This window comes from Amyelois transitella, chromosome 4 (genome assembly GCF_032362555.1).
Source record: "Amyelois transitella isolate CPQ chromosome 4, ilAmyTran1.1, whole genome shotgun sequence".
In the NCBI taxonomy this organism is placed as follows: domain Eukaryota; kingdom Metazoa; phylum Arthropoda; class Insecta; order Lepidoptera; family Pyralidae; genus Amyelois; species Amyelois transitella.
In genome coordinates this window covers 5,366,809-5,389,691 of record NC_083507.1, presented here as the reverse complement: position 1 = coordinate 5,389,691, position 22,883 = coordinate 5,366,809, and the positions used below count along the sequence as shown (strand labels likewise).

Below are 22,883 nucleotides of genomic sequence, written 5' to 3'. Positions count from 1 at the left end.
CTGTCTTGGCGAGCAGTTTTCCTTTCGACTTTGGAAGGCAAAAGTCAGGGGCTTGTGGTCGGTGTAGACTGTAAAAGTTCTAGCTTCGAGCATGTGCCTAAAATATTTTATGCTCTCATAAATGGCGAGCAATTCTCGATCGTAGGGTGAGTATTTCTGTTGGGAAGGACTCAGCCCACGAGAGAAAAATGCCAATGGCTCCCAGGATTCACCATCAGACTGTTGCTGTAACACCGAACCGATAGCTCTGTCTGACGCATCAGTAACAAGCGCCAACCTTGCGTCACACTTGGGATGAGCCAGCAAGGCGGCCTGACACAGACCTTCTTTGCAGGCTTCAAAAGCCTCAAGTGACTTACCAGTAATATGTACCGGGTGTGAACCTTTCATTGATCCTGTCAGCAGTGCGTTCAGAGGACCTTGTTGTTTAGCGGCGCCTGAAATAAACCTACGATAAAAGTTCACCATACCCAAGAAGCGGCGTAGTTCCTTTACCGTCTTTGGGACAGGGAAATTGGTGATGGCTTCGACCTTCTCAGGTAGGGGTGTGGTACCTTTACCTGAAATTCTATAGCCTAAAAAGGTTACCTCAGACGCGCCAAAGACACACTTTGCCGTGTTGACGACCATGCCGTACTGCTTGAGTCTTTCGAAGAGTTGACGAAGGTGCTCTTCGTGGGTCTTCTGATCCTTCGAGAAGACCAGAAAATCGTCCAGATATGCATAGGTAAAATCCAGGCCCCGCAGCATCTCATCGACAAATCGCTGAAACGTCTGTCCGGCATTACGAAGTCCGAACGTCATGAACGGAAATTCGTAAAGACCGAACGGCGTTGTGATCGCTGTCTTCGCTATGTCGTCTGGATTGACCGGGATCTGGTTGTAGGCCTTCACCAAATCAATGGTAGAGAAGACGGTGCAGCCTGATAAAGAGTGGGAAAAATCATGAATGTGTTTAATGGGGTATCTGTCGGGTATTGTCCGGGCATTCAGCATGCGATAATCCCCACAAGGACGCCACCCATTGTCCTTCTTGGGCGCAAGATGAAGGGGTGAAGCCCATGCTGATTCGGAAGGCCGACAAGTACCATTCTGTAACATAGACTCGAATTCCGATTTAGCAATTTTCAGTTTATCAGGCGCAAGCCTACGGGGAGTGCAAGTGACCGGTGGCCCAGGTGTAGTGCGGATGTGATGGACAGTGTTGTGGTGCAGTGTACGATGTATTCCATGTGGGCGAGTGATTTCGGGAAATTTTGCTAGTATGTTGTGATAGACAGAGTTACCAGAAACCACCTTCACGGAAGAAATACTTTCGTTACTAAAGGCAAGCGAAGCCACGGTCGCGACCATAGTGTTACCGTCGATAAGGCGTTGATTTCGGACGTCTACTATAATATTGTAATGTGATAAGAAATCCACGCCTATTATCGCCCTCGTTACGTCGGCTACAATAAAATGCCAAGCAAAGTCACGACGCAGCCCTAAGTTTAGTACGCAATGATAGAAACCGTACGTATTTATGATTGACCCGTTAGCGGCACACAATTCAAAATTTGTTTTCGCACGATAATCTTTTAAAAATTTGCGAGGAAATACACACAAATCACTACCTGTATCTACTAACAATTGTAATTTCGTCCGTTTGTCCGTAACAAACAAGCGACCGGTACTTGGGCAGTCGTCGGTCGCCATTATCGACTGCCTTACGCATTTCCCGTATAGTCACACGGCTTGAAACATCTTTTTGCTTTATCACCGAACTTGTAGTGATACCAGCATGTCGGGAACTTCCTGTAATTCGAGTGTGATCTTGTTGACGTAGAGCGACCACGACGACTTGAAGACTGCCTGGTTCTTGACTTTGACCGCGACATACGGTCGACCTTGTCAGCTAGCGCTTCGACTTGTCGTGTTAACGCAGCAATCTCACTCGACCCACTATCGTGTTTTGTGGAAACTCCTGCTGCTTGCAAATTCGGTGATACTGCATCCAGCACTTGATCAGCTAGCTCGGCGACCTCATCGAGTTTCATCCTAGCCTGCGACGCAATGATGGGTTGTACGCTGTTGGGTAAACGGCTGGCCCAGAGAGTTCTGAGTAAATCGTCTGGCACCTCAGAACCAGCTAATCCCCTTAACCGCCGCAGGAACTGCGATGGTTTGCGATCTTCCAATTCTTCATGATGAAGTAGTTGCTGGACCTGCTTTTCGCGGGACGCTGACAACCTCTTTACGAGCTCCGATTTAAGCGTCTCATACTTATCTGCCGTAGCTGGCGCCTCGATAATATCTTCGACGATCTCCACGTACTGAGGTTCTAGATGTGATACTGCATAGTGGTATTTCGTCGCCTCTGACGTAACTCCGGCTAGAACAAATTGGCTTTCCAGCGAAGCAAACCAAAGCTTGGGTTTCGATGGATAAAAAGGAGGTACTCTTACGCCTACGCGATCCAAGGAAAGCGGCTCTCCGGCTCCTTTGTTCTCACTCCTTGATTGCGACATCGTGTTAAAACGGGGTCACCAATGTAGCGATAGATTCAAAGCTAACTTGATAGAAGGTGAAGCGCAGTCAGAGTAAGAGAAGAGGGAAATGGATATAAGATGAAATGAAAGATTTAAATTAATATTCAAGCGTATAGCAACAAACGGGCCTAGAAAATACAATAAGATTGACACTTGTCAAACTGTCATTTTTTCATTTTACTTGTCCGCCGAATTTATGGCAGGACGAAAGAGTTCCGCGTATGAGTAGTGATATAGGTTGTCCGTTTATTACTAAAATATAATTTTATTTATTATTTGATGTACTTACAATTAAAACTATTAAAATTATTATGAAAATCCCTACAAGTGGTAACTGAGTCATATATCAATGCACAGTAGAAAACATTTTGCTGAAATTATTTATAAAGAAATTGTGTATGATATAGGCACACGTGGAATAAATTAAAAGGCTTTACGCAATTCTTACAAGAAAAAAAATTACGAAGAACTAGAAAATATAAATGCCTTTTTTAAAGACAGACGCTATCCAATTAGTAGCCATCGATAGGCAACAAATGACGCTTCGTATTTAGAATTTACTTAGAAAATTGTTGAAGGTAAATTTAAATTCCTCCAGACGTAATCTTCACGATCTTGGGGAAGCTGTGAGAAAACTGTCGATTGTTTTTCTCATTAGGGCTGTCTGCAGCCTTCGTACGGTATCGAACGGGAGATAAGTATCGTGGTTGGGCCCTGGCTACCTCGCCGGCACACTTTCCTAATGCGGCCACATCCGCATCATTTCTAAAGATTGAATTACTTTTTTGTTAAAGAAATTATGTTTAAGAAATTATGATTTTAATCTTATTTGTTAAAGAAATTATTCTCTTCTCCTTACTTCCATACTTACTTGTGTGGAAGATGTGTTATTGTAACGACGCATAAACTTTAATCAACTAGATTGATTTTGACGAACTACAGATAATGAGACTCCTTTGTTCCTATTATACTCCTTTGCGAAAATGCCTACTAAAGTGAACTCCCTGGCAAAAGCCTAGCTTTTTATGTAATTAGTAGGTTCATGGAATTAAATTCCTAATTATTGAAGAATTGCATGTCAAATCGAATAATCTTACATTTTTGTTGAATAAGTATAAATAATTCAGAAAATAACATACCTACTTATACTTAACTAAAATTCTAACCGAGAAAGTAGGTAACATAACAGTGTAGTCTAATACCTAAGATTTTCAAATAAAGAGAAAACCTTGCTTTTATTAGAATATTGTCCATGCTTTCCTAAACTGTCAACATAAATTGGTCGCAGTCTGGGTTACAGATATGGCGCGACCGAATAAGGAAGAGTGCACTTGAACAAATAATCTCTCTTGTTGAGAATATTGTATGAAGAGAATATTGCTGCCGTGGGCTGCCGAGTGGGTTTCAAAGTGAATGATCGAATTAAGTCATAAAAATAACACCTACTCGGTTTATTTATCGACATGTGTCTTGTTTTTATCAGAGTTATGTCGACTACATGAGATAAATAAGTTTTTCGTGACATGCATTAACACATCAGTACTAGACATATATCTCTTACTAAGAGCTTCATATCACATAATATAAAGTTCAATTCCTAAATGTAAGGTAAGTAGTTAAAAACTATGTTTTCTTATTTATAGTCGATAACAAAATTAATAGCCAGAAATAAAGTTATTACCGCCAACATGTTCGTTAACTCAAACAATTAACTTGTTCGGCACTAACAGACGTTATGCAATGTTGCATCAAAAATAATTACGGAAAGTCGGAAATAGTTCATCGTTTGCGCTGAATGCCGTACATCCTTTGATGAATAGCTTCTGTTATGCTCTATTAACTTGACAGGCACGTTTAAGTCAAATTTAATCAAATAAACTTGAAACGACATTTCCTTAGCTTCAAAAATCCTACATTTTATTTGTAATGTGACAAAGTAGCGACAAATTATCCAACGAAAGGTGCAGAATAAATGCGCAATAATTATGACAATTACAGAGATATCCACGTTTTCATTTAATTTGATGATCTTAATTTAGTTTAAAGGAATTCAGTTTTTTACTACAGACAAGTACGACGTTCAAAGCACTTAATCCTTAGTCCTTTATGTGTAGGTCATATGGCAGTTTTTCCAGAAGCCTAGTGACTATTTTGATCGGGTCATTAAATTAACAGCGGCTGTTTCCGCAGCTGTAGATATGTAATTGCTCCCCACCTGTCCGATTCAAAATAAACGTTAGGGTTCCGCGACGAGAAAGCGCGCGGAGCCGTTGCATTATGATTTATGGAGTCATACCATACTCTGTAGAACGTACCTAAAATTTATGATATATTAGCAAATTTAGTAGATTTAAGGCCTGTTTCACTGCCGTTGGGTAAGCTTGAGATAAGTATCTGACAGCAATATTTGGCAAATTTATATACTTTGTACAAACACGTTTTGTGTTTTTCGAGGTTTTGTACTCGTAAGATACCGTATAATTTTTTTCTGTTTTGGATTTGTTTTAAAAAACCACAACCCCGAAAAAATCTCACTGCATTTCTTTTGTCATAAAAGGAATTATTCTGCCCAATCGTGCTGACGACTTACCAATATAAAATATTATCAACAAATGTGTAAATTTACAAATATCTGATCATAAGATATAAGGAAAGGTGAGAAAAACAGAATATACTGAACCATTCGGATATCTCAAACGATAATATTTTAAGATGGCACGTGCAAAAGGTGTATCTAGGATCTGTCAAACATATAAAACAAAGTATGTAACTGGACTGGCAGTATACTAGTCGGCAGGTGAATTATTCTTTTGTGGAACATGCCTGTACGCTTAAATAAACTACATTCGCCACACCTTTTTAGTTACAACAAAGCTTGTCAGGTGGTTTAATGAATAAATTTCTCATATCATCCTACTGACATTAGTTTGATCTCAACACAGACTTATTTAAATAGTACCTACCAAATTAGTCGTAGAAATTAAAATCATACTTTTCCAATTTCATATTTTTTTAAGTGTAAATATTTAAATAAAACTCCGTCTTACTTTTAAAATTGAGTTGATAAATCCGCAAAATGCTCCGTCAATCTTTTTTGTGTGGTAAGTACTAAACTTTTTGGTAATTATAAAAAAAATATCAATTTACTACTTTTCCAAAGTACCTACCTATGTAAATAAAGTGAATTTCGGGTGTAACGTCATGGGATTGGGTCGACACCCTCACTCTTTTAATTTCGCTGAGTGCTTGCTGTAACAACAGAGGGTCTGTCCAGCGCGCCCACACCACTATTACCGAACTATAAAGTAATTTATAACGATGACTCACATGCAGTTTATGCACCGCACCGCGTATTTACAGGGTTAAAAGTCGATAACCCTTTCATAAAAATTTAAAAGTTATTTCCTAAAAAGGTTCGCTTCCTTATTTAGTACCTATATTAATATGTTTTTCAGACATTTTTGTGCGAAACTTATGTAGTTTGTTCCTAGAACTGTGTAAAGATAAAAATAAATTTCAAAGTTATTTTTGAAATATATAATTTGAGTCCTCATTATTACCTATTACAAATTACAAATAAGTTGACTAATATAAACAATTTAAAAAAGGCAAATACAAATATATTTTATAAAGTTGTTAAATTTGACCCGCCTATATTGACTTTAAACTACAATCTACACCATTATTAAATATACCTACTTTTTTAGGCAACTTGTTTAAAAATGTAACACGTGGTGTGGTGTCCTAAACTTGTCTTAATATTATAGTCTCATATATTGTGTAGGTGTGCCCATAAAGATGTAACTAGTTTAATTTATCGCGCCCAGGGATGGACTGGATACATAATAATCACATGTAACGAACTGGCTAAGATCTGTGTCGTTTGTGGTCGTCTCTTATTACAGTTAGATGGAAATCTCGTTGGTCACTGTTTGCGTAATTTAAACTTGGTACAGGCAACGGTAGGGAAACGTGACCCCCCGATCATACAAAACAACGGTAGGAGTCAAGTTTCCCTGCAGTTGACTGTACCTACCTCTAGTTATTTTATTTAGATGTCGCCGTGAAACTTCGCGGTCACTTAATTTTTTTATATTTTTTAATGATTTTAATACCCTATGAACTTCAAAACTCTATTGAGAAATCATACATATATTAAACATTTTATCAAATCAAACCAACTGTTTAAAAAGATATCACGTCACAAACATACAAAAATGTATATTCGCCCCAAGTTGATCGGTAGACTTCACTCACTTCGCTCTCTCGGTCAACTAAAGTAATTGTATTTTTACTTATTTCTTTATATAAATAAACCATAAAATACAGGTATAATTTATTGTTGAAATACTTACGTCGCAAAGAAATATATCTTCCTTCCCTGTACTACTCTTTATACTCTAATTTGCAATTACTATTACAGTAAGTAAAAAAAATAATGAGAGGAACTGGTCAGAGATATCCAACATTCTAAGGTAAAACGATTTCCTTAGGTTCTTCTGCTTGGTAATAATATAAGTAATATATATAATTCAAATGAATATTATATTAAAATGTCTTCAAGAAAGTGTGAATATATTACTGTTTGGTATCTAAAATTTATCATGGCATAAAACGTGGGTTACACCTTACCTTAGCATAACCGAGTGTGAACCTACTTTCTTCTGTCTGGTGAAATAGAAGATAGGAACTAGCGATTATATTCCGCTACGTCGCAATGTACGCTATAACCAACTTTATCACTTGTATCCAGCATCCACAATAATACAAGAGGAATCTTCTCAACAGTAGTCTCCCTAGATCTACAGTGACCCGTCATTTACATATCAAACAAAATACTTTTGGTAAACATCTTAAATTCTTGCCTTTGCTAGCTTTTAGTTGTTGTCTGCATCAAACCTTACCTATTTGGTTTTACTACAAGCCATGCGTATGTCTAAAAATAATATTTTGATTGTTACAGGCCCATGTGGTGTCGGCGTTTGAACAGAGTCTCTCGAACATGACGCAAAGACTGCAGCAGCTCACAGCCACAGCCGAGAGAAAGGTAATAAACCAGTTTTATTACCCTTCAACAACTAAAACCTTTTTATATCTGAGCACTTAAAATTTATGTAAAACATGATTTAGAGATATTTTCATTTCAATATCGAAAATGCAGATTAAAAAATTGAAAGGTCGCGTTCAGATAGATAGCGTACATACTCTGGATTACAGATTCAAGTATTGATCATGTCATATTAGTGAGCAAGTGATCTTGTGAAGGGAAATAATAAATGGTTCAACTCACAATTGAGCTATTTAGAGCACTGTATGTATGTAAATAACTACAGCGGACATTAATGTTAGTACATGGCAGTTTATTACGTCTTATAAACTAAAACAGACTGCGAATAAACTAAGGTTGGGCGGAGATGACCTAACCAAATACCATTATTTTTCTTTGTGATTAAATATATTTGCTTGAAAAGAGTTGTGAAAGTGTATGAAAAGAAAAAGTATGCAGAAATCGCGTGGCAAATGGAAAGATGTGGTCTCTGCCTACCCCTCCGGGAAAGAGGTGGTTTTATCTATGTTAAAACGTTGACCGCAAGTAAAAAAGTAGTTATATATTTCCTCTTCCAACATAGGTCGGGAACACAAATATCCACCCATATACTTTAAAACCGTTTACCATCAGACCGTTCGCAAGATTTTCTTTTGTTTTAAAAACCTTGTTGCAATTTAACTGAGCAGTTGATTTTATCCATTAATTACTTTTACTGATTTACTAGGACTCTGAGGTGACGGAGCTACGACAAACGATAGAACTGCTTCGGAAGCAGTCTATCCAGGCCGGCCTTACTACGGCCCATATGCAATCTATGGGCATCCGAGCAGATGGCGTTAATATGACTGGACAGGTAAGATTATACAACCGCTACCCTTTTTTTATACAACTGCACAGAAATAAGAGTCTTATGGTTAATTTATTTTACAAATAATGGCGAAATGTTAAGTTTTCTATTGAACACAATTATTATGGTTAACTCTAGTTTATAGCTTTTAGCATAAAATGGACTATTTTTCAAATTGTTTTTGAATTTAAATAAATAAGTAATCAAAGTCAGTTTGTAACAATAGTATAGATTTTACTAATTCAAAATTTAGATGCTACGACAACGACAAGATAAGTTGCGTTTCGTGTACAAAATAATTTCACTAATAGACATTAATTTTCCCTGTTGTATGATGAAACTCGACTTTGGTTAGAGCTATCAATCATGGTGTATCAGCCCGCGGCGCTGACACAATGGGATCAAGTGCATTAGATGTTTTTGTATGATAATGATGCATTTTACCCATTAAGCTCTTCCCTCACGCTGACCTATATGCACAATGGCAGGGGAAAATTTAAAGTGGAAAAAGCAATCTTCATTGTTCTATTAAAATTACCAAGTACTTCCTACTAAAAAATATGATCCCGAACTTCTGTAACGTAATAAACAAGGGATTCGTAACGAAAGAGGAAACCTTAGATTTTAGTATAATGCCTAAAAGTAGCTTTATGATCTCCATTACTTCCCTCCGGAAGTGTAGACTAATGATAGTCTAACAAGACACCCAAAAATCGTCCAAGTAACAGCCTATACCTTGATCGATATAATTATAATAATTTATTGTATGTATTCGACAAATATAAAAAAGCGTGGTAAACAGACCAGCGTTTATGCAATCGATTTTATGGTTTATTTATGTGCAATTCTTGTGAGACATTAAATACGCTTTGTGTGGCGCCATTATATTATATAGTAATGGCCGGTAATAAACTGCACCAATAACATTAAATTGACCATCAAATGAATTCGACCCCATTTGGTATTGGAAACTGGTTGATGCGTGACATACTTATAATATCACTTCATTAATATGGTTCAATGGTCAAAAAGAAATAAAGAATTATATCAAATTGATTGTTTATTTAAATGGATGTTATTGGGTCATTTCTTCATTAATTTTTCATATTTCTGGTATAGGTACAATGTATCTTATACTATCTACTTATCTAATTTGTAATCATACCAGTTAATCTGTTATCATACCAGTAAAAATAACAGCGAAAATTATCAAGATTTCGATAGATATAGCACAATATTTCAAGGATTCTTAATTCCCTTTTATGCAATAATATTATTTCTCTCGCAGCAAGAACCACACCCACAAACACAGTCTTCGCCACAACGAAACGCTCAAACTGGGAATGGGGCAATCACAAGGCATCTCTCCACTGATAGTGTATCCAGTATCAACAGTCTGAGCAGCGGGTCATCAATGCCTCATGATAAGAAGCATAAGAAAAAGGGATGGGTACGTATATCAAAGTTGACATCTTTTATAAACTTTGAATATATTTGTAGAAAATTTACAGATGATGCAAAGAGAGTTGTCACCCCATACATGCTTATACCTATATCTAAGTCTCTTTACATTTTTACGTGATAATACTTCAAACATGTGATCGGCTGAATGGTTACGAATATAAGAAGTAACAAGTTTATCACAATATTAACCACTTGTAAATTTCATAAATAATATTTAATGAGCCGCAGTTTGAAGATAGCCACCAGAAAAAAATACTTTCATAAAAAAATGTAAGCACAACATAAAACAAAATATGCCTTATACTAATACCCCAGGCTCGAAGCAATGCGGTAGAAGTATTTACTAAAAACACCCAGAGATAACATGAGAGAGAACAACAAAATATGTATGTCTAATACTTTAATTCAAATAAACGAGGCAATCAGATTCTGATTTAGAAATTTCCTAACAGCTACGATCATCGTTCACAAAGGCGTTCTCACGGAACGCTAAAATCTCGAAGACGGCGAAGCATTCGTCCCTCGGGCAACTGTCGTCCCAAGACAGCTCGTCCGGGTCGCACCACTACGACGACCCCCACACTATACGAGAAGGCAGCAATGAAAATAGCCTGGAACATTCCCATGAAGTCCTTGTGGATAGTAAGGTAGGTCTGAAACAAAATCTAGGGAAATAAAAGATTTCACAACAGTAATTCCACACTATACTCACTATGTGATTTGTCATAAATGAGCTTCAAACATACTTTGCTACGAGAACCTACGAGCGATACGAACTTTATTGTTTTACTGATCAACATTATTGACGATGATGAATTGAGTTTTTTTAAAATAATTTATACGCCAAAGCTTCTGTACTCAATCGCTTAGTGGCTATTATTTAGCACTTCTTCGACAATGGCCCATAGGCTGTTGCGGTCACATCGTTGCCCGATGTTCTTAATTAAGAACTCACAATTTTATTAAGAGTACTGATGAAACTGATTTTACCGTTGGTTTTGAAATTCTGATCAGAAGGGTTATTAACAATCTGTGAAATATTTATTGGCAGATATTAATCATACATATCAGATGAATATTAATAGGTAATCACGATAGAAATATGTGTGTGTAAAAACAATTGTCTATTTGACCAAACAAGATTTCATGTACCACAATATATTAATACTTACTTTCAATTTTGATAGTTTAATTGATAATGATTGATTGATCAGTTTCATTACGGTTAGTGTAATTAAAAGAAGTCTATGATAGCTTCTTATTTATTGTACAAATTTCCATACAAAAAGAAATATTAATAATTTACAGGTAGCGTCTAGCGTGATAAATTTGCCAAAACTTATTTTTATTTCTTTTATAAAATGATAAATTTAGATGTCCATATTGTCTATGGATCATTAATTAAAAACACTTTTCCAGGACAAGACAGCGGTACCCGCGGTCAAGCCCGAGGAGCCGACCAAAGGTGAGCATAAGATTTATTACTTGAACAAACAATGCCTCAGGCAGTTTGCCCATACTTTTAACGGAATTAGGGTGACCCAGTGAAAGGTTCACGTTGAACTTTGACAGGCGCCTCGTTGTTATAGTGTACAGTTAGATCTTAAACATCTTTAAGTGTATCTAAATTGGTTATCATTGAACGATGCAGAAGATAAAATGGTTTTCCAAAATGGATTAGGCATGCACGGACTGTAAAATCTTTTAACGGCATAATATTAGATCAGTTATATTAGCACACCTCAAGATTTAAAGGCGAAAACAAATGATACAATCGGAAATACGCTATGAGTGAGATTTGATAAACTAAGCTTGTACAGAGGGCCGTACAGTACAGAGAATACAATGGAAATGCGTTAACAAGGAAGACTCAAACGAGTAGACAATTGAAGAACTATGCGCAGCGCATGCGTAGGTATAACTATACCTTGAAAAAATTCCATTACTAAGAAAAATTACAATTGGATAAGCATTTTTTAATTTTGTACATCAGTATGCGTGAAATAATTTTATTTACATAACGCAAAAAAAAAAGGAAAAATTTAGCAAGTAGTATTTGAATCTTGCTATCCTTCATTCTATTTAATGAGTTAATTTTAACCCAAGAATACCACGGTAACTGAGCTTTCTTGATAAACGGGATATCAATGATATATTAATAAAAAATAATGTGAAACTTGAAAAAAATAATATTTTTGTTTCAGAAAAACCAGAAGACTCGGGTTTGGTGGACGAACTAAAAAGACAGTTGAGAGAGAAGGACCTCGTCCTGACTGACATAAGATTAGAGGCTCTGAGTTCAGCGCATCAACTGGAAAGTCTCAAAGATACCGTCATCAAAATGAGAGTAAGTATTTAACACTTTGTTAACCCTAGCAGTCCAACTGAGTAAACTTTATTATGATGTTCAACAAAAGATAGTTACAATAACATTCACACATTCTCATTCAACAAAAGCTCTTGTTTTATCGTAGGTATTTGTTATTGACATTTTTCCAATGTTTACTTATTAACAAAGCAGCCGGTTACTTTTTACTTAATTCTGAAATAAGTCATCTAAGATCGATTTTTTTATGTCTGTAGAATGAAATGTTGAACCTGAAGCAAAACAACGAGCGCCTCCAACGTTTAGTGACGTCGCGGTCCCTGGCTGGCAGCCAGAGTTCCCTCGGGACTGGCGGGTCGGCTGTCGAAGACCCAAGGAGATTCAGTCTAGCAGACCAAGCCACTATGCATCAGGTATGTTTTTGGTAACAAGGTAGTTTGAAAATAACATTTGGATCGTTTAATGTATTGTTTGGCCTCAGTGGCGCTGCAGTAGTGCGCTTAGTAGGAATAGTTTTCTAAATAATTGAAAACTATTCCTGCAGGAACTTAGATAGACGCATTATTTGTTATCAATATGCCTCGTTAACTAAATTTATTTGCATACTGAAGGCAAAATCTTGTTTCAGACGACGATAGACATTCACTCTCAGCCCTTAGACCTCGACTTCAACTGCATAACTTCCACTCCGGACTATAAGAAGAGCTCTCCTACCGCCGGAATGGAGCCTATATACGGTAATAAAGCCGTATGCGAACTGAACGAGAAAGGAGAACTACTCGCCTTGAACGGATCCGCTGATATGTTCACTAATGGACTCAGTGCCACTGAGAGGCTAAGCGGAGACTATGATATCAATACTGTGTTGCCTCCGCCGAAGACTAGAGAACTAGCGATTGGGGAGAGCTACTCAGATATTGGTAAGTGGACAGCATATTTTTTTTAATTTTTTCTATGGTCGGAACCCCAGTTTATATAATGTACTAGCTGTGCCCGCGACTTCGTCCGCTTGGAAAAGTTATTTTGGGCATTATTGAAGCCCTCAAGGATGAATATTTTTTTTTAGGTATATGAGATTTTTAAGGTATGGAATTTACTAAGATGAAGAGTGGAAGGAATAATGTTCTCCTGGAACTGCGAGGTTGAAATTGTTTTGCAACAAACTGTGTTATCTTATCGACTACTCTCTTGTTTCATTTAGAATCTATTTTCCTATGATAAAATGTTGTTATCTTGGTCACTCATACTTTTGTGTCACCGGTGAATCATAGTTGTTTTCATACCTAATAGTTACTTTATGTAGATCGATAGACAGTATGTTATCAATTATGTTTTCATAACAAAATTTATGTGTTATTAATGTGGAAATGTTATTTTAGGGGTCGCCGATAGTCAAGGAGACACGACAGATGGTAAGAAGATCGCGATAGCTGTGTACTTGGGCCAACCAGAGACATTCCAAAGATATTTCGAAGAGGTCCAAGACACGCTTACAGAGTCTGAAGTCAGATTTTTTGCGAAACAATCCGCTAGCGCGTTCAACCACTACGAAAAACAACCGAGCTTCGACTCACCTCGAATATCACAAAACCACAGTCCAGAGGCAGAGTGCCAGGACTTCCCACAGATCAATAAATCTAACACGAATAGCCTTAAAAGCAATAAATCTACGCACAGTAATTCATATAAGAATGTGTATAATAGTGACTCGACAATAAACGCCAATGAATTCACTATAGCGTACACGTATATTTCTGGCAAGACTACTTGGCAGAACTTAGATTACATAGTTAGGAAAACATTTAAGGATTATTTATCTAGAATAGACCCGGGAACAAATCTGGGATTAAATACTGATTCGATTACGTCGTATCACTTGGGCGAGGCGACGCGAGGCCCGGAGATAGGATTCCCGGAACTGCTCCCGTGCGGATACATCATAGGAACTGTGAACACCCTCTACATCTGCCTGCAAGGAGTCGGCAGTTTGGCGTTCGACAGCCTTATACCAAAAAATATTGTATATAGGTGAGTTTATATTATTATCTTCTTTCTAATATATATATAATATATTAGAAAGAAGATTCACTAATTATTATGAATATTTAGTGAATCTTTAAGCAATGAATACATGATCATGATGCCAGTCAACTTTTACGCAATATGTTAGTAAAAAATCTGATGTCAAACGAGCAAATGTGTTTTAGAGATGAAAAAAACACATATGTACAACCTGTTATCAAATGGAATAGCTGGCCTGAACGACTCACCTATTGCGGTGTTTTTAATATTTCTTGCTAATGTCACTGATAACCGAATAAAAAAATTACATTTTATTCAACAGATACGTATCCCTGTTATCGGAGCACCGGCGCGTGATTCTCTGCGGGCCGAGTGGCACTGGCAAATCGTACCTGGCGGCCAAGCTAGCAGAGTTCTACGTGCAGAAGACGCAGAGAAGAGGTGTGCCTGCCGAAGCCGTCGCCACTTTTAAGTGAGTGTTTAAGATAGTTATAGATAGGTATGAGAACTGTGATTCTCGTAGATTGAGTGGTACTGGCATGTGTTCCTGCTGAGGCCGTTGCCCCTTTTAAGTGAGTGTTTGATTGATTTATTGGAGCCGATAATACCACCCAACGAAGACTATGTTGTACAAAAGAAATAAAATAAGCCTATGTGCTTTTTTATAGAAAGACATCACACGTCTACATTTTAATCTTCATACTATCCGTCTGATTCTATGTTAAACATTTTGTTATAATTACTAATCTAACCTATTAAATTTCCAGTGTCGATCGCAAATCGTGCAATGAACTGCGAGCTTACCTGGCGAACATCGCGGAGCAATGCGGGGCCGCAACCGCTGGTGAAGAAGCAGCGTTACCCTCCGTAGTGGTGCTGGACAACTTGCAGCACGCTTCGGCGCTTGGAGACGCCTTCGCGGGGTTACTGCCGCCTGACAATAGAAACATGCCTGTTATTATCGGTAAGAGTCTACATACCTATAAGTCTCAAAGATATCGGAGCGGATTAAAATTTCTTATTGTAAGACTAAATATCTTATTGTCCTATATTGTTTTGGCAATATCTATAATTTCTTGGTCAATTATAGTGGCGGTCCATGCAAAATTTATCCAGCTACCGTCGAAATTTCTTTTATAATTTATATCTCTACCAATTTTCAACAGTATCCGTTTCGTGGGTTGGCATTTAAACACTGCGCTTTTTTACAGGGACAATGTCTCAAGCAACATGTAACACAACAAATTTGCAACTGCACCATAACTTCAGGTGGCTCTTGACTGCGAATCACATGGAACCAGTGAAAGGATTCTTAGCTAGGTAAACTTAATATATATCTACTCGTTGTACACATAAAATACTAGCTTTGCATGCATTTGTTATGCAAGTATATTCCAAATAAGATTGAACACAAAGTTGATCTTCAACATGTCATTGTAGATAGAATTATATTGTTTTTGAAGATTGGGCTATGCCTGTCTGCATATTTCTGTTCATAAATAAATTGTCGTAATTCACGTATGTAAACACCCACACACATCATTTCTTTATCTCTCACGGGATAGATTTACAATTACCAGAACTACATGATAGAATTTAAATTAAGGCTGGATAAATTTACGCATTAGCTTTATACTGCTAATGTTAATAAATAAATAAATAATTAAACATCGCTTACCTAACGTATATAGGTATCTCCGTCGGAAACTGTTCTCTTTGGAACTACGTCTGGGCAGACGGGAACCGGCGTTAGCAGCAGTACTAGAGTGGCTGCCTGGGGTCTGGTCCACACTCAACTCCTTCCTCGAGGCGCATTCCTCCAGCGATGTCACAGTCGGCCCCAGGCTCTTCTTAGCGTGCCCCATGGACTTGGAGGCCAGTCAGGTAAATAACTTTTGATGAACCTTTAACCATTAAACCTTTCTTATATGGTCAGGTATCGTCGCTAAAGACTGTTCTCCCTACAAATAAGTCGGCGCTGGTGGCAATACTGGATTCGCTGCATCTGGTCCACACTCAACTCTCTCCTCGAGGCGAATTCCTCAAGCGGCGTCACCTAGGCTCTTCTGTCACAGCACTCGAAAGCCACTTAAACTGGATTTGTCAATTTAGATTCAAAGATAATAGGTTGCTAGCCCTCAAATAAAAATTCCAAGAATTATAAACGTAATCGAACTAGACTAAATAAGGTACAATCTATTAGGTACTTAATACCTACATATTTTGAAGCCATTACTAACATATCGATTCTTGTATTTCCAGGCGTGGTTCGCGGACGTGTGGAACTACAGTATCGTGCCGTACGCGTCAGAAGCTGTTCGCGAAGGAGTAGCGTTGTACGGCCGTCGAAGACACGCTGGTTTGGACCCACTGCAACATGTCAAGTCGTCCTACCCATGGCGGGAGCCCAATCATTCGCACGTATGTATTTTTTATCAGCCGTGGGATAGTAAATATCATTCCGTACGCAGCTTAAAATATCTTTAGGAAGCTGTTCGTGAAAGCGTGGCGTTGTACGGCACACGGGGTTGGACCCACGCCAAACGTCAAGATATAAACATTAACAATTTATAGATGGGTTTAGAGCTCAAAACTGTTCAATTATTCCGATTTCTATGGTTCTTATATTTAGGAATTTCATATTTGAATGAATAACGCTGCAAATAAATATACCTAAATTATCATCATCATTTACATCATAAAATAAACGATTACCTATTCTGGAGACAATCACGCAGCTGGAACTGATTTCTTTTTCTTTATTGCAGACATTGAGAGCGATAACAGTAGAAGATCTGGACATGGAAGAGTCGAATCCCGACTCTGCCAGCAACAACAACCAAGATCCATTGGTAAGGAAAACAACGTAAACTTATAAAAGCAATGTTTCAACTTTGTTTCACTTGATATTATAATTTGTAAATTTATTTCCAGTTGAACATGCTAATGCGCCTCCAAGAAGCTGCAAACTATAGTGGAAACCAAAGCCAAGACTCTGATAATGCCAGTATGGACTCGAATCTCACACATGACAGCTCTATGGGGAATGAGCTATAAAATATTTACTGTCGAGATTGAACTGGACACAACAGCACTAAAATCACGGCACCATCAATACATATATATTTCCCATAATCAACTGGCGCCGTCTGTAACGTCTAACATACGTTACGTAACAGTAAATGGCTTACCCATCAAATCAGGTGCTGTAAATTATAGATGATGCCGTGAAAATAAAAATAAAAAATGTTTCTCCAGAATTCCGTAGCCGTGTTTTGACCACCTTGTGACCCCAGTGTTTCATTCTTTTTATCTTACTGCTTACTTATTAGTAAATAATGATTGTTTCTTTATTTTGTGATTTTAATCACAAGCTATCAGTTCTTAAAATAAAATAAACATTTCAGTTTCCTAGTGAAATGTATGATATTTACTAAGCCAAATATTTGCCATATGTACGTGGGTTATTTTATTTATTTGTTAAGTGTTAATATGATTTGGGATCTATTATTCAATTTAGTTGCGCATCGGTATGTACTAATTTATAATTATCAAAAATGATAATTGTTATAGGTATATAACAGTGGCGCGCATCCCATGCACACTACGTATAATCTTTATACAATTTCAACAATAAAGTTAAGAAGTGGGATCAACACCACTACTTTACGGAAGGATTTTTGCTCTGCAATATTTGTAAGCTATGCAAATATTATAAGTGAGAGTATAAAAACCTACCATTGTTTAATTTCATTTCAAATTTTTGTATGTTTTTAACGGAGATGTTAAAAATTGGTACACGTATTCGTGAATAAATACTTAAATTTAAAGACAGTGCCTGGAGCGAAGTATTTTCCATTTTTTATGAAATTATTCAGACGGAGTAGGACTGTTATGTAATGTTTATAAAAAGCATTGTGGCTTTTACTATTGTTATATTTTTTCAAACTTAGGTTACGGACCGCATTTGTATTATGACATGTATGTAAAATAATATATGAAAGTGTAATTTTTATACCATTTTCATATAAAAACTCATGTACCTAATAAATATATTTAGATGTATGTAAATAAAATATGTTTATAATTTTTTTTCTATGCGATTACACTAACAGCTATTACGCCATAAACAGTGTAGCGTTACTTTTGTATAGAAAAGCGTAACATTTTGTTACATGTTTGATATGGATTGACTTGTGTGCATAACTGAAACGTGATATCTACAATCTATGCTTTACTGAAAATGTGAAATAAACATTTGAATATAACATTTGTAGTTTATTTTTGAAATACCTACTTTCTCGCTGCCACTAAGGCACTTTATCTACCTAATCACTCCTTTAAGCATTTAAAAGTAAGTAACTACTTAGGTCATATACATACGATATTAAAAGTAAATTCATAGTTTTAATTTGATTTATCATTTATTGAGTACATAATAGTCAAATGTTGAGGAATAATCACTCACAGAAGGAGTTTATGACAGAAAATGGGTAATGGAGCACTTTGGACGGAACCATTTTTAATATTCTATATAGGACTAGATTAAATTACCTACAACAATATTCATTGAAATTTAAAAGGAACCTTTTGTTACTGTTTCAATTTTGCACTTCCAATAAATAAGGCACAATGATTTTCAGAAAAATATCAGCAAACATATTCACAATACTTGTGTCACAAAATTACAATCAGGATGAAAAGCAAGCACCTGAGGCCTTTGCCTTACCTATGTACTATTGTTTAGTTTTACATAACAAACATGTTTATTTAAATGCACTAGAAAACTACACATTAATCTACACATTGTCATAATTGTAGATTTCACAAGCTTTTAGTTTCAAAATAAACTTACAATAATTAATTCTAGATTCATAAAGCAGTCCTGCTACACAGCCCAATTGAGTTTATATTACTTCATGATGTAATAGAATTTAATTATTTCAATTTCTATGGCTAAGAACAAGTTAAAAAAAGAAGAATTTTACTTTTGGCACACCCCCAATAGCACCTGCCAAAGGCAACGTGATGTTCGCAATGTTTTTAGTGTGTCAAAATTCCCTGAATCAATGATTCAGTATTGGAGTTGTATTCACGTTGGAGCCATTGAATCTTATGCCCTAAAAGAAATACGTCTAAAAATTGCGCCGACAATTGGATATGGATATAAATATATTCTTGACATTCAATCCTAGCTACACTAATTTTTCAGTTTAAGATTTCATTAAATATTTGCAGCACTACCCTTGAATATATTTCTATTATCAAATGTATAGTAAAAAAAACATGCTTTTAAATGTTAATTTTAGTTTTTGCCATATTTTATCTTGAATTGATACCTAAAATAAAACAATAAATAAATAAAGGTAAAATAAAGCATTGATTTCATCATAACAATGAAGCTGGCACACACTTGTGGACCAAGTTACATTCAAAGACAACTTAAACCTAAACAGTAGTAGATATGCTCTATAGCCTTAGTAAAACACACAAAATAAAAATGAGAACAGTAAGTAACCTAAGCTTATTTTTATGAATATTATAAAAATTTGAAAACTTGAATTTAACGCCCCCGACTAGTAACACATAGCGGAGAACACATGAAATTGAAAAATTTATTTACAAAATAACACAAAATACATTTATACAAGGTTTCCTCAATATGTTTTCCCTCATAAGATTGGTTACCGAATTAGTGAACCTGACTCAGAATTTTTTTTTAATTAGATACTTTAACCTCACTAACATCAATGCTCTCTTTACTACATAGCTTGTTAAGCATTAACTATTAATATTTTAAATATTATTTTATAAAGAAAGTACAGCAATATGATAAAACTAAAATAATTTACTTTGTGGCAATGTTAAAAGGAACAAACTGACTAAAAAAATAAATTTTTAAAACCTAATCATCAATCACTATGTATGTCAAGACTTAAATTGGAAAGAGAGGGAACAGGAGACTCTGAGAAGTCACCAGAGTCATCATCAGTTCTTGAAGCTTTCTTCTCACTGGTCTGCAAAATCTTATTCTGTGATAAATGCTTATCATTTTGCACAAGTCCATATGAGTAATTCTTTTCACTTAATAAGTCTGTTACATCAGATATTGATACAGAACTTTGTGAACTTGCCGAATTGTGTTGCAAAGAATCCTTGATTTCATTGAAATCTTCTGGAATGGATTGAGGTGAATGCTCTTCTGGGTCCTTTTTAGTTGTAGCTGATGATGAAAAGTCATAACTATACTCTATATCTGACTTCCCAGATTCTTCGGCAGACTTCTTTTCATTTGGTTTAGAAGGTTTTGGACTTTCATTGTTCAAGGATGAAGATGATATTGTACCTGATGGAACAGAGTCAGGAGTAATATTGTCTTCAGGTTTTTTAGTAATTTCTAAGGGAGGTGGTATTGTCTGCATAGAGTGGGTGAAATCATCCTTTTCAGTTACTACTATAGGCACACCTGTAGTGTTTAATAATTTTTCATCAAAAGAACTGAATGGCTTTAATTCTACATAAGATGTTGACTCACTGCTGCTGTTGTTGCCAAATTTCAAATCATTTAAATAACACAGTGAATGATTTTCTTGTTGGGGATTCAGCAAGTAAGTATTTTGCTGATTATAAATCTGTTTATTTGTATAACTTTCCTTATTTTTTTCAGGCACAAGAACATGTTCACTAGGAATGTATTCAGAGTTTGTTTTATCTTTAGCAGAATCACTTGATGTATCTGTATCAGAATTCTCAGATTGCAGACGCAAATGCAACCTGTTTTTTTCATCTGATGAGTTATCTGAATGAGAATTGCATGATGCACTAGAAGAGTCTTCATGAACTATGTATGTACAATTTTGTTCATCTTTGTATAAAGCGTCATATTTTTTATCCGTGGGTTTGTTAATGTTGTTTTGGTATATCTTTTGGCTATTCTGCAAAACACTTTTCACTAAAGAAATGAGAACAGGCTCTCGGTTGCAATCACCTTTACCAAAATTAAATTTATCTGCCAATTCTCTCTGCCCCTCGATTTTATAGGCTCTCCCTTGGCGACTCTCAGATTTGTATACAAACAACGTATTTTTTAGGTTACAATATTCCAAAAAATCATGAACGATCGAACAACACAGAACACCTTCTGGCAAATTCAATATATTGTCTAAACTTTCATTATGTTTTATATTTTCGCATTCATCTTCAAAAGCAAGAAAAACATTAGCGCGGAGTAAAGCACGAATCTTTGCCAGGGAGCCGTTCTTTTCTAAAGCTTCTATAACCAAGTCTCTGAGTTCAGTATCTTCAGCTTGCGCCATGATAATAATGTAATTATTATTGATTAGGAACTAATCGGGGCCTGCTTATCAAGAAAAAATTTACACCACAACAACATAAACACAGCAGCAATAAACATCGGCGACCACGCAACGCAATGCACAATCAGTGTGACCAAAATAAATTTCATGAATATACCAAATAGCTCAAAAAATAAATACAATATTTTGATTGATAATTAAAGCCACGCAAGGACGGACGCCAGTAAAAACTCAAAACCAACTTCAAAATAGGTACACTAAAAAGATAAAAATTATTAAAAATGAAATCAACAAAACATCGAACCTTTCTAAAATTGAAACCCTTTTTTGAAGTGGACTTAAAAAATAAGTACGTATTTTCAAAACAGACTATTAAAAAATATAAATTATTATTTTAATGTTCGATTGAAGGATTATAATCAAAAAATAAATTGCAATTTAAAAATAAAAATAATTTGTTTTGACCTTGTAAGTATTCGAGTTATGGTAACCCTAGTGACGCATTGCGCATGACAATCGGAAGGCAGATAGTCTATTTGACACTTTGACAGCAATTTGATTGTCAGTTCCATAAATGTCACTGTCTTTACAAACTGGCAACTGTCATAAGGCTGACATTTTTTTTTAAACATCAACAGGGATAACGATAGGTATCGTTTTGGTATCGATAGAGCTAATAAGTAGCCATCTATTTTGACTTTTATTATCTATTTGTTTTATACTATGTAGTGATAAGTAGGTACTTGGAACCTATTTACTCCAAAGACTTTATTTTATTTTATTTTATTTCATTTGGAAAGCATACGGTCATATATCTTGTACAAAATCTCATTTTGTTACTATAGACCATTTACGATGAAAAATCTGTCATGCGCACAATTATTATACTTTTGAAAAATTTTTAGCTATATAAAACCATGATCCAAATTCTAATATGTATATAATGGTTTCGAAATAATTTTTCGCTGCTGTATTCTTAATTTTTAATGTACCTTTATAAAAACAAAAGAAAGAATAAGTACCTACACAAGTACTTATCTACTTTTATTCTAGGTACCTACTTTTGTTAGTAGATTATGATTATACTTCCTACTCTCGTTCTTTTGACGTTCATTCTAGAGTTTCCGGTGCATCATCTCTTTGGGATGGAGAAGTTTGCTTTGTCATGGTGGACAAGCATTTAGACCTAGATACTCTAAGGACTCAATGACATAAGTGTTTGTAGTAATTTTATATAGTAGATAGAAAGATATAAAAATAAATACTTACCTACATACAGATAGGTCACCACCTTTAGGACACCTTCTGTAAAGATTTATCGTCGTCCAGT

At 35.9% G+C, this 22,883-nt stretch overlaps 2 protein-coding genes across 3 annotated transcripts in view; one reads left to right on the top strand and one right to left on the bottom strand.

Moving 5' to 3' along the window:
* Positions 1-18,475, top strand: part of LOC106138693 (protein sickie) — a 72,460-nt gene extending 53,985 nt beyond the window's left edge. For both annotated transcript variants that reach the window (XM_013339929.2, XM_013339927.2), the window contains 16 exons: positions 7,492-7,575; positions 8,303-8,431; positions 9,714-9,875; positions 10,342-10,536; positions 11,309-11,354; positions 12,094-12,236; positions 12,473-12,628; positions 12,844-13,135; positions 13,595-14,243; positions 14,560-14,709; positions 15,005-15,201; positions 15,449-15,557; positions 15,929-16,121; positions 16,500-16,658; positions 17,006-17,089; positions 17,172-18,475. In XM_013339929.2, the coding sequence (XP_013195383.2) occupies positions 7,492-7,575; positions 8,303-8,431; positions 9,714-9,875; positions 10,342-10,536; positions 11,309-11,354; positions 12,094-12,236; positions 12,473-12,628; positions 12,844-13,135; positions 13,595-14,243; positions 14,560-14,709; positions 15,005-15,201; positions 15,449-15,557; positions 15,929-16,121; positions 16,500-16,658; positions 17,006-17,089; positions 17,172-17,294 (2,871 nt within the window). In that variant the 3' untranslated portion in view covers positions 17,295-18,475. The remainder of the gene's footprint in view (positions 1-7,491; positions 7,576-8,302; positions 8,432-9,713; positions 9,876-10,341; positions 10,537-11,308; positions 11,355-12,093; positions 12,237-12,472; positions 12,629-12,843; positions 13,136-13,594; positions 14,244-14,559; positions 14,710-15,004; positions 15,202-15,448; positions 15,558-15,928; positions 16,122-16,499; positions 16,659-17,005; positions 17,090-17,171) is intronic.
* A 3-nt stretch (positions 18,476-18,478) lies between these two features.
* Positions 18,479-21,668, bottom strand: LOC106138694 (centrosomal protein 43-like). The gene has a single exon (XM_013339931.2). It carries the CDS (start codon positions 21,551-21,553, stop codon positions 20,150-20,152), a length of 1,404 nt encoding a protein of 467 aa, XP_013195385.2. The 5' UTR covers positions 21,554-21,668; the 3' UTR covers positions 18,479-20,149.
* Positions 21,669-22,883: the final 1,215 nt, after the last annotated feature.

Bases quoted from the DNA above. Each gene is read 5' to 3' on its own strand.
- LOC106138694 (XM_013339931.2), bottom strand. From the start codon at position 21,553: ATGGCGCAAGCTGAAGATACTGAACTCAGAGACTTGGTTATAGAAGCT.